The sequence below is a fragment of the Ostrea edulis genome, chromosome 9 (genome assembly GCF_947568905.1).
Source record: "Ostrea edulis chromosome 9, xbOstEdul1.1, whole genome shotgun sequence".
In the NCBI taxonomy this organism is placed as follows: domain Eukaryota; kingdom Metazoa; phylum Mollusca; class Bivalvia; order Ostreida; family Ostreidae; genus Ostrea; species Ostrea edulis.
The window spans coordinates 17,211,340-17,222,738 of NC_079172.1; the positions used below are offsets into that span (position 1 = coordinate 17,211,340).

General features: G+C 37.3%; 2 protein-coding genes across 2 annotated transcripts; both read left to right on the top strand.

Annotated features, from left to right (window-relative positions):
* The first annotated feature begins 809 nt into the window (after nt 1-809).
* LOC130050074 (uncharacterized) lies at nt 810-4,268 on the top strand. The gene is made up of 3 exons (XM_056148677.1): nt 810-1,014; nt 1,156-1,212; nt 1,485-4,268. Exons 1-3 carry the CDS (start codon nt 898-900, stop codon nt 1,956-1,958), a joined length of 648 nt encoding a protein of 215 aa, XP_056004652.1. The 5' UTR covers nt 810-897; the 3' UTR covers nt 1,959-4,268.
* Nucleotides 4,269-5,764: 1,496 nt separating this feature from the next.
* LOC130046384 (uncharacterized) lies at nt 5,765-7,841 on the top strand. The gene is made up of 3 exons (XM_048890043.2): nt 5,765-6,804; nt 6,946-7,002; nt 7,276-7,841. The coding sequence occupies exons 1-3, from the start codon at nt 6,688-6,690 to the stop codon at nt 7,747-7,749; spliced, it is 648 nt and encodes a 215-aa protein (XP_048746000.2). The 5' UTR covers nt 5,765-6,687; the 3' UTR covers nt 7,750-7,841.
* The last annotated feature ends 3,558 nt before the right edge of the window (nt 7,842-11,399 follow it).

Consider the following 11,399-nt stretch of genomic DNA (forward strand, 5'->3'; position numbering starts at 1 on the left):
ATATATCCCTGTGAGCTCGAAATAAAGGACATCACAGAGTCGTCCACTTCTGCTTCATACTTAGATATTTTATTGAAAGTAAACATTAACGGCAAACTGACAACGCAACTGTATGACAAACGGGATGATTTCAGCTTCTCTATCTTCAACTTCCCATATCTATGTAGCAATATTCCATTATCACCTGCATATGGTGGTTATATAGCTCAACTAATTCAATATGCAAGAGCTTGTTCTGCGTATAGTCAGTTTTTAAAACGAGGAAAGCTGATGGTAAAGGGATTTCAACAGTCTCGATTAAAGTCAGCATTTCGCAAATTCTATAGTCGTTATAACGATCTAGTTCGTCAATACAACCTATCATTGAGTCAAATGCTGTGTTTGCCCAGCTTTCTATTTGTATTGCCTTTAGGAATTATGAGATTGATCACTGTTCGTTATCTTCACCTTTTCATCTTAAAACCCAGAGGTCGAAGTTATCTTCGCCTTTTATACATGCATACTGTAAAAATTCTATGGAACATAAATATGGACAGGATGGATCCATTTACAACATATACAATATACTACCCACTCATTTGTCCGCTGAATAGCTTGCTTAGATCAAACCAAGTATGCTCATACCTTTGTATTACTTTTTCGGGGGACCAAATCACAAAGGGTCTACGGAAGGGGCCCTAGCTTTCCTGTTTTTGCTTTTCTGCAGTAAAATGATCTTTTGTTTACACGATGTACATGTTTTCTGAATAACTTACAACCTCAAAAAAAAAATGAATGATTTTCTAGATTTACGTCAAATTTCAAGATATGCGTCATAAGGTCAACTGTTGACCTATTTTTAATACCACACTACAATACACTTTGTAAAATCCGAACGAGGAAGCATATCACTTATCTATGAAAATGGCGAGCAGTAACAGCGGCGATGTAAGCCTGGAAATGAATGATGCTCGAAATGAAACTTCAGAGGAAGGCCAAGATACCACAACGAATAAGAGGCCGACAAGTTTACGTGTGAGTAATTTTGTTTGACATAAACTACGCTATCAAAATTGTTCATGGAAACATACATGTATGAAAATGATTGTGTTCATACAATTGCTCATTATATTATTTACTCAGTATGTACTCCGTCGGGTATATGTTGTGTTGTAGATGACCTCACAGTCTAGAGACGTTGTTGATTTCAGACAACCAGTTCCATCTCAAGACGTAAGTTCTTACTTAGATTCAAACCAAATGAAATTTCGTTTTTACTTATACAAAGTAAAGTGTCTGAACATATACATGTAAATTCTCCATTTTATACTAAGATTTAATATTTTGAAAAATGTGAATATCTTTATAAGTTACTAAAACCGTATGTATTTTTGAGTTAACATCAATACACTAGTTTATAAGTTGTTATTCTATAAATAGAACGATCGATACTAGCTTGTGCTTGGAAGTCGAGTAATATAATTCAATCAACTTTTTTTTCAAAGGAAGCTGATGGACCACAGCGAAGCTCATCCTTTAGAAATCCATTCGCTGACAGACAGAAGTTCGTCCGACGATTATGTGACGCCTCCTTGTTGGCCGCCAATGTTTCACAACTCCGTGCTGTATTAGATGGAAGTCCGGCCGAAAACGATTACTTTTGGCCACTGATTATTATGATCAGTTTGTCAATTCTTTTGCACATTGTGTTCGGAATTCTAATGATTAAGAGGTGGGAAAAAGAAAGGGAGGCAGAAATGGAGCACAGAAAAAATAGCAGCTCGGTTGCAGGCACACCTACTTCTAACGCAAGCGTCTTAACAAAACAAGCAAAAGGAACTCTGTGTTTTTGTCCGCCATGTTTAAGTGTAGAAAAATGCGATACATATAGCATGTATGTCATGCTTTTTATCGTCGTTTTGAATGTTGGTATTGCAGGAATGGGACTATCGGGACAAAGAAAGGTTAAAGATGAATAGAGGGACTCGAATCGCCAATATGATCATCATGAGATTTACGAAACTGAAATTTAATATTGTAGATTTTAAATCACCAAATTTGCTACCGTCAATTTTTAGGTCACTTGAGTAATCTCGGGTGAGCTATTGCGATTGGTCTGTGTTCGTCGTCGTCCGTCGACCATTAATAATAATTGAATATTTTTAATTTTGAAAACTACCATTCCAATTCTTTTCAAATTTGATATGAAGCCTCTTTAGGACAAGGGGGAGGGGGATAAATTGTAAATTTCAGGACTCTTGCACCCCTGGGACCTTGGGAGCAGGGCAAAAACTACCAAAAATTTACCAATTTTCAAAATCTTTTTGACAACCACACATATGTAAGAAAACTAATGCATAGTGATATAAAGCTGGAAGGCATTGACCAGAATTGTAAATTTCATGATCCCAGCGTATAGAGCCTCTGACTCCAGGGCGGAGCCAAACTTGGTAGATAGTATTTATATGTAAAGTATTTTTAAAAAGCATCTTCTTTAATGATATTGATGTTAAATTGAAACTATATGGATATTCAGAATGAGGAGGTTGTCCTTTACCAAAATTGTAAATTTCACGATCACAGGTTTTGGTATCAGGGTGGGGCCAGAATGGTCAGTGATTGAATGTATTAACAAGAGAACCTTTTTAACTTTTTCTTTCTAACTACCAATCCATGTTTCTTCTTCAAATTTTGAATGAAGCATCTTTGGGACAAGGGTGACATAAATTGTGAATGTATGGGCTTCTGTAACCCCGAGGCCGTAGGCTTAGGGTAAAAACTGCCAAACATTGGCCAAACATTCAAATGACTTCTCTACGCATGTGCATCTGTAAGAAACACTAAATGGATAGTCCTACAAAGCAGGAAGGCTTCTACCATGATGCACGGGTAGATTGTGTGGGGTGGGTGGGGGTGCGTGGGGGTAAAAATTTGAATATTTTCTTTAATGTTATTGATGCTAGTTATTGTTCCAGGTTGGAACCAAAATCATTAAACTAGTAGTGATTATCTTCTTTTTCATTTGAAAGATTTCTTTAATTTTACTGAAACGGTACAACAACTAAATGCATATCTAGGAAAATCAGAGATGGGTCGTCCAAAATTGTGAATTTCGCGACCCCGGGATTTTGACTCGAGGACAGGTCTAAATTCTTCCTGTCGTGTTAATGTTACATATATTCTATCAACTGTTTCATCAATGCAAGGTGAAGATAACGAACAGTGATCAATCTCATAACTCCTACAAGCAATACAAAATACATAGTTGGGCAAACACGGACCCCTGGACACACCAGAGGTGGGATCAGGTGCCTAGGATGAGTAAGCATCCCCTGTTGACCGGTCACACCCGCCGTGAGCCCTATATCCTCATCAGGTAAACGGAGTTATCCACAGTCAAAATCAGTGTGCCAAGAACGGCTTAACAATCGGTATTAAACACGTCAGACAGCATTTGACCCAATACGATGTTGTATTGACGAACTAGATCGTTATCACGATCATAGAATTTGCGAAATGCTGACTTCAATCGAGACTGTTGAAATCCCTGTACCATCAACTTGTTTGTCAGTAGCTTACCTCGATTTAAAAACTGACTATACCCAGAACAAGCTCTTGCATATCGAATCAGTTGAGATATATAAACACCATATGCAGGTGATAATGGAATATTGCTACACAAATATGGGAAGTTGACGATGGAGAAGCTGAAATCATCCCGTTTGTCATACAGTTGCGTTTTCAGTTTGCCGTTAATGTCTACTTTCAATAATATATCTAAGTATGAAGCAGAAATGGACGACTCTGTGGTGTCCTTTATTTCGAGCTCATATAAGCCCTTTCGGGTGGTATTAAAGTTTTACGAACACATCTTATACTGTTGCTGACGATTAGAATTTAACTTAGATATGCAGGACAGATTTTTTTTTATAGATTGCATAGTCCATGGGGCTATTGATGTAGATTACACTCATTGACCGATAAGGCCTGTGGGCCTCTTGTTTCCATACCCATACCTTTTGAATTTGGCAAAATTTTACACGGCCCCAAATTTGTATTTCGTATCCTCGTTTGGTACCAAATTTAATTCATGTAGATAAACAATACACACATAACATCATCAGCATGTCTATTATTTATATATATTTATATACAAACACGTATATTCATCAATCAGCATTCAAACCTAATAGCTCTTCAATGTACTATGGTAAACTTAAGTTTTACTGGTATTTCAAACAGAATGTATTTGTGTTTACAAAACCTTTTAAAATCTAAACGAGTGGATACTTTTCTGTGCTAATCATTAATTCAAATAGCAAATATATGTGTTACTTTGATGAAAGGTGAAGATAACGAACAGTGATCAATCTCATAACTCCTATAAGTAATACAAAGTGAGTAGTTGGGCAAACACGGACCCCTGGACACACCAGAGGTGGGATCAGGTGCCTATGGGGAGTAAGCATCCCCTGTCAACCGGTCACACCCGCCGTGAGTTCTATATAGGGAATATCTGCTCCCTTTTCGAAATTCTTGAATGTGCAACTCTTTTGAATGTTCTCTTAGGGACTGCAAGTCTAAAAGTTTTAAGAAAAACGATCGAGTAATTTCAAAATGATATGCAATCGTCATTTTCTACATAATTTAGAGCCTTTCAAGTGGGTGTCACTTTTATTTTTAAGAAAAAGTTCTTATAAAAGTTCCTAAGAACAACTAGTCCTAATAGTAGAAGGAGTATTGCAGTTAAAACTCTTCGTGGGGAAAACTCGTCTGAATGAAAATATCGTATGTTAGATGTCATGTGATACAAAGTTAGTAGTTATCTTTTGTACGTAAAGTTTAAAGGGAGAGTGCTTACTTGAAAAGTAAATTGAGAAAAATCTGAAAGACATATAATTTTCTAAAAATACATATACTAGTTTGTCATAGCTCGAGTGCTTTTATGCGGAAGGAAAACACAAAACCCAATAAAATAATGCTCACTATGTGGTCGTTATAACAATAGAATACATGTAATTGAGTGAAATGCTGTCTGACGTGTTTCATACCAATTGTTAGGCCTGATTCTGACTGCGGATTACTGTGTTTATCTGATCAAGATATAGGACTCACGGTGGATGTGACCGGTCGACAGGAGATGCTTATTCCTCCTATGCACATGATCCCACCTCTGGTATATCGAGGGGACCGTGCTTGCCCAGCTTTCTATTTTTATTCCTTATAGGAGTCCTGAGATTGATCACTGTTCGTTATCATCACATTTTGATAATTTTCCCTGGATACTTCATACACAAATCTGGAGCTAAAAGCGCATTGTCTATTCTATATAATCTTAACCTTGTTTCTCACAGTCCTTTTTAATATAAAAAAAAAATCCTGGTTAAGAGGCTTATAATCAATAGCAGAAGGACATAATAGTGATCACGACAAAGTGAGTCATTGAAGGCTACAAATGATGATACAGCTATATAGAATAAACAGACAGGGGTTTAGCTGCTTCGAAGAAATTGGCAAGTCGACAATATCGGCACCACCAGAACGAAGGGGTGCTCATCCTACCAGAAGGAGGGGTATTCGCGGTGGTCCCCCAGAAATAGCAGCTATATTACACGACCTGTTCCTACAGTTTAAATATCCTTTCAGTCATAATCCATCAGTACTTTTCATTGATATGTCTCATTTTAAACATACATGTAGAATTTATTCAAAACCTTCTACGTGAGAAGAAAAATATCTCGCTGTCGCCTTCAATTCGACATTGGATATATCGATGACGTTATAATAACTTTCATTCATGTGTCGATTTGATATATCCCTGTGAGCTCGAAATAAAGGACATCACAGAGTCGTCCACTTCTGCTTCATACTTAGATATTTTATTGAAAGTAAACATTAACGGCAAACTGACAACGCAACTGTATGACAAACGGGATGATTTCAGCTTCTCTATCTTCAACTTCCCATATTTATGTAGCAATATTCCATTATCACCTGCATATGGTGGTTATATAGCTCAACTGATTCAATATGCAAGAGCTTGTTCTGCGTATAGTCAGTTTTTAAAACGAGGAAAGCTGATGGTAAAGGGATTTCAACAGTCTCGATTAAAGTCAGCATTTCGCAAATTCTATAGTCGTTATAACGATCTAGTTCGTCAATACAACCTATCATTGAGTCAAATGCTGTGTTTGCCCAGCTTTCTATTTGTATTGCCTTTAGGAATTATGAGATTGATCACTGTTCGTTATCTTCACCTTTTCATCTTAAAACCCAGAGGTCGAAGTTATCTTCGCCTTTTATACATGCATACTGTAAAAATTCTATGGAACATAAATATGGACAGGATGGATCCATTTACAACATATACAATATACTACCCACTCATTTGTCCGCTGAATAGCTTGCTTAGATCAAACCAAGTATGCTCATACCTTTGTATTACTTTTTCGGGGGACCAAATCACAAAGGGTCTACGGAAGGGGCCCTAGCTTTCCTGTTTTTGCTTTTCTGCAGTAAAATGATCTTTTGTTTACACGATGTACATGTTTTCTGAATAACTTACAACCTCAAAAAAAAAAATGAATGATTTTCTAGATTTACGTCAAATTTCAAGATATGCGTCATAAGGTCAACTGTTGACCTATTTTTAATACCACACTACAATACACTTTGTAAAATCCGAACGAGGAAGCATATCACTTATCTATGAAAATGGCGAGCAGTAACAGCGGCGATGTAAGCCTGGAAATGAATGATGCTCGAAATGAAACTTCAGAGGAAGGCCAAGATACCACACCGAATAAGAGGCCGACAAGTTTACGTGTGAGTAATTTTGTTTGACATAAACTACGCTATCAAAATTGTTCATGGAAACATACATGTATGAAAATGATTGTGTTCATACAATTGCTCATTATATTATTTACTCAGTATGTACTCCGTCGGGTATATGTTGTGTTGTAGATGACCTCACAGTCTAGAGACGTTGTTGATTTCAGACAACCAGTTCCATCTCAAGACGTAAGTTCTTACTTAGATTCAAACCAAATGAAATTTCTTTTTTACTTATACAAAGTAAAGTGTCTGAACATATACATGTAAATTCTCCATTTTATACTAAAATTTAATATTCTAAAAAATGTGAATATCTTTATAAGTTACTAAAACCGTATGTAATTATGAGTTAACATCAATACACTAGTTTATAAGTTGTTATTCTATAAATAGAACGATCGATACTATCTTGTGCTTGGAAGTCGAGTAATATAATTCAATCAACTATTTTTTTCAAAGGAAGCTGATGGATCACAGCAAACCTCATCCTCTCGAAATCCATTCGCTGACAGACAGAAGTTCGTCCGACGATTATGTGACGCCTCCTTGTTGGCCGCCAATGTTTCACAACTCCGTGCTGTGTTGGATGGAAGTCCGGCCGAAAACGATTACTTTTGGCCACTGATTATTATGATCAGTTTGTCAATTCTTTTCCACATTTTGTTCGGAATTCTAATGATTAAGAGGTGGGAAAAAGAAAGGGAGGCAGAAATGGAACACAGAAAAAATAGCACCTCCGTTGCATGCACACCTACTTCGAACGCAAGCGTCTTAACAAAAGAAGCAAAAGGAACTCTGTGCTTTTGTCCGCCATGTTTGAGCGTAGAAAAATGCGATAAATATAGCATGTATGTCATGCTTTTGATCGTCGTTTTCAACGTTGGTATTGCAGGACTGGGACTATCGGGACAAACAAAGGTTAAAGATGAGTAGGGGGACTTGAATCGCCAATATGATTATCATGAGATTTACGAAACTGAAATTTAATATTGTAGATTTTAAATCATTAAATTTGCTACCGTCAATTTTTAGGTCACTTGAGTAATCTCGGGTGATCTATTGCGATTGGTCTGCGTTCGTCGTCGTCCTTCGTCCATTTATAATAATTGAATATTTTTAATTTTGAAAACTACCATTCCAATTCTTTTCAAATTTGATATGAAGCCTCTTTAGGACAAGAGGGGGGGGCATAAATTGTAAATTTCAGGACTCTTGCACCCCTGAGACCTTGGAAGCAGAGCAAAAACTACCAAATATTGACCAATTTTCAAAATCTTTTTCACAACCACCCATATGTAAGAAAACTAATGCATGGTGATATAAAGCTGGAAGGCATTGACCAGAATTGTAAATTTCATGATCCCAGCGTATAGAGCTTCTGACTCCAGGGCGGAGCCAAACTTGGTAGATAGTATTTATGTGTAAAGTATTTTTTAAAAAAACATCTTCTTTAATGCTATTGATGTTAAATTGAAACTAAATGGATATTCAGAATGAGGAGGTTGTCCTTTACCAAAATTGTAAATTTCACGATCACAGGTGTTGGTATCAGGGTGGGGCCAGAATGGTCAGTGATTGAATGTATTAACAAGAGAACCTTTTTAACTTTTTCTTTCTAACTACCAATCCATGTTTCTTCTTCAAATTTTGTATGAAGCATCTTTGGGACAAGGGTGACATAAATTGTGAATGTATGGACTTCTGTACCACCGGTGCCGTAGGGTTAGGGTAAAAACTGCCAAACATTGGCCAAACATTTAAATGACTTCTCTACGTAGGTGCATCTGTAAGAAACACTAAATGGATAGTCCTGTAGAGCAGGAAGGCTTCTACCATTATCCTCGGGTAGATTGTGTGGGGTGGGTGGGGGTGAGTGGGGGGGGGGTAAAGATTTGAATATTTTCTTTAATGTTATTGATACTAGTTATTGTTCCAGGTTGGAACCAAAATCATTAAACTAGTAGTGATTATTTTCTTTTTCATTTGAAAGATTTCTTTAATTTTACTGAAACAGTACAACAACTAAATGCATATCTAGGAAAATCAGAGATGGGTCGTCCAAAATTGTGAATTTCGCTACCCCAGGGTTTTGACTCGAGGACAGGTCCAAATTCTTCATGTCGTGTTAATGTTACATATATTCTATAAAGTGTTTCATGAATATAAGCCCTTTCGGGTGGCATTAAAGTTTTACGAACACATCTTATACTGTTGCTGACGATTAGAATTTAACTTAGATATGCAGGACAGAGATTTTTTTATAGGTTGCATAGTCCATGGGGCTATTGATGTAGATTACACTCATTGACCGATAAGGCCTGTGGGCCTCTTGTTTCCATACCCATACCTTTTGAATTTGGCAAAATTTTACACGGCCCCAAATTTGTATTTCGTATCCTCGTTTGGTACCAAATTTAATTCATGTAGATAAACAATACACACATAACATCATCGGCATGTCTATTCTTTATATATATTTATATACAAACACGTATATTCATCAATCAGCATTCAAATCTAATAGCTCTTCAATGTACTATGGTAAACTTACGTTTTACTGGTATTTCAAACAGAATGTATTTGTGTTTACAAAACCTTTTAAAATCTACACAAGTGGATACTTTTCTGTGCTAATCATTAATTCAATTAGCAAATATATGTGTTACTTTGATGAAAGGTGAAGATAACGAACAGTGATCAATCTCATAACTCCTATAAGCAATACAAAATAGAGGGTTCGGCAAACATCGACCCCTGGACACAGAGGTGGGATCAGGTGCCTAGGAGGAGTAAGCATCCCCTGTCGACCGGTCACATCCGTAGTGAGCCCTATATGCTGATCAGGTAAACGGAGTTATCCGTAGTCAAAATCAGTGTGTCAAGAACGGCTAACAATCGGTATGAAACACGTCAGACAGCATTTTACCCAATGATACAGGTAGGTTGTATTGGCATATTCATTTAACTACCATAGAATTTGCGAAATGCTGACTTTAAACCTTTTTTAACAATGTAGAAGTATGCACAACCGCCAGTCTCGGAATTCGCAAGAATTTGGAAGGGCATTACTGGAAGAGAGAAAGTGCATTCTCCAAAGGACCATTCATAGTATCTGTCAATCAGTGACACGTCGGTTACGCGCAGTTACCAACGTTAATCGTGGACGTTCCCGTAATTAGTGACCAAAACCATATTAAGTTAAGGTTGAAAGTTGAAGATAACAAAAAGCTTTTAAACATATTAAATGTATATGCTGGTGATGGTGATGGTTGATGTAACAGGAGTTTAAACAGAGACTGTTTAAACTCCTGTTACATCAACCATCACCATCACCAGCATATACATTTAATATGTTTAAAAGCTTTTTGTTATCTTCACCTTTCAAGCTTAACTTTTCAACAACAACAACAAAAACCCATTAAAATGCTAACGCTGCATCTATTTTATCTTTGATAAAAGTATAACATCCACTGATTGTAAGCGTCAGTGTTAATCCCTGGGACACTGCATGTGGACTAGAAGTCGAGAGAGACGTTTCAAAAGTATGGTTTTGGTCACTAATTACGGGAACGTCCACGATTAACGTTGGTAACTGCGCGTAACCGACGTGTCACTGATTGACAGATACTATGAATGGTCCTTTGGGGAATGCACTTTCTCTCTTCCAGTAATACCCTTCCAAATTCTTGCGAATTCCGAGACTGGCGGTTGTGCATACTTCTACATTGTTAAGAAGGTTGATGCCGTTCATAGGAAGGAAATTTGGAGTCAACGTGCGCGCATTGTCCTGCTGAAAAATTAATTCATTACCTTACCTATGCTACTGCATTAAGGTCTTACGCGAGGTATCTAACATTTTGTCTAAGATTATTTTTCCATCTCCTCTCTATGAAGAGTTCTAGCATAATTTCCGAAATACGTTTAAATTTTATATTGCAGAAATAGTACCATACTTCCTATATCGGTCTCGTTAAGTCAGATCAACTATCTACAATGTAGTAATGCAAGGGTACTGAGTTCGATCCTCCATTGATCCAAAGACTTTTCTTCCCTTTGCTACAATATTTTAGTAATGTCCATGCATGTACAGCCATTTGACATGTATTTGTTAATAACACCCCAGACCATGACGCTACCTCATCCTAATCTGTTACGTTAAAAGTGACACAATTCTCTACACAATATACATGTACAAAATGGTAAACTCGAGCTCTGCCGTTAGCATTGCTTACGTAAAATGGACTCGTCCGAGTTCAAAACCATGTCTACTTTTGGTGTTGATTAAGCTCTATTTGCCCCACTACATTCCATAACGTATTGCATGCGGTTTAAGTTGTAACCTTTTGTGAGGTCTTCAGCGGATTCCACGGTGTTTCAATACGGATACTGTTATAGGATGAATGTACCTACCATCACGTCCAAAGGTTTGCTTCGTCGTAGTCGCAGCAGCCGTAAGCCTAATCTGCAACAATCGGTACCCCTCGCTCTTTACGTCATAAAAAGACTCGGGCGTCGCACGGTAGACATGTTGGGCGAACATGTTGTAAGTAGTCCCCGTCGTCAACGACTCGATGGCAGACGAA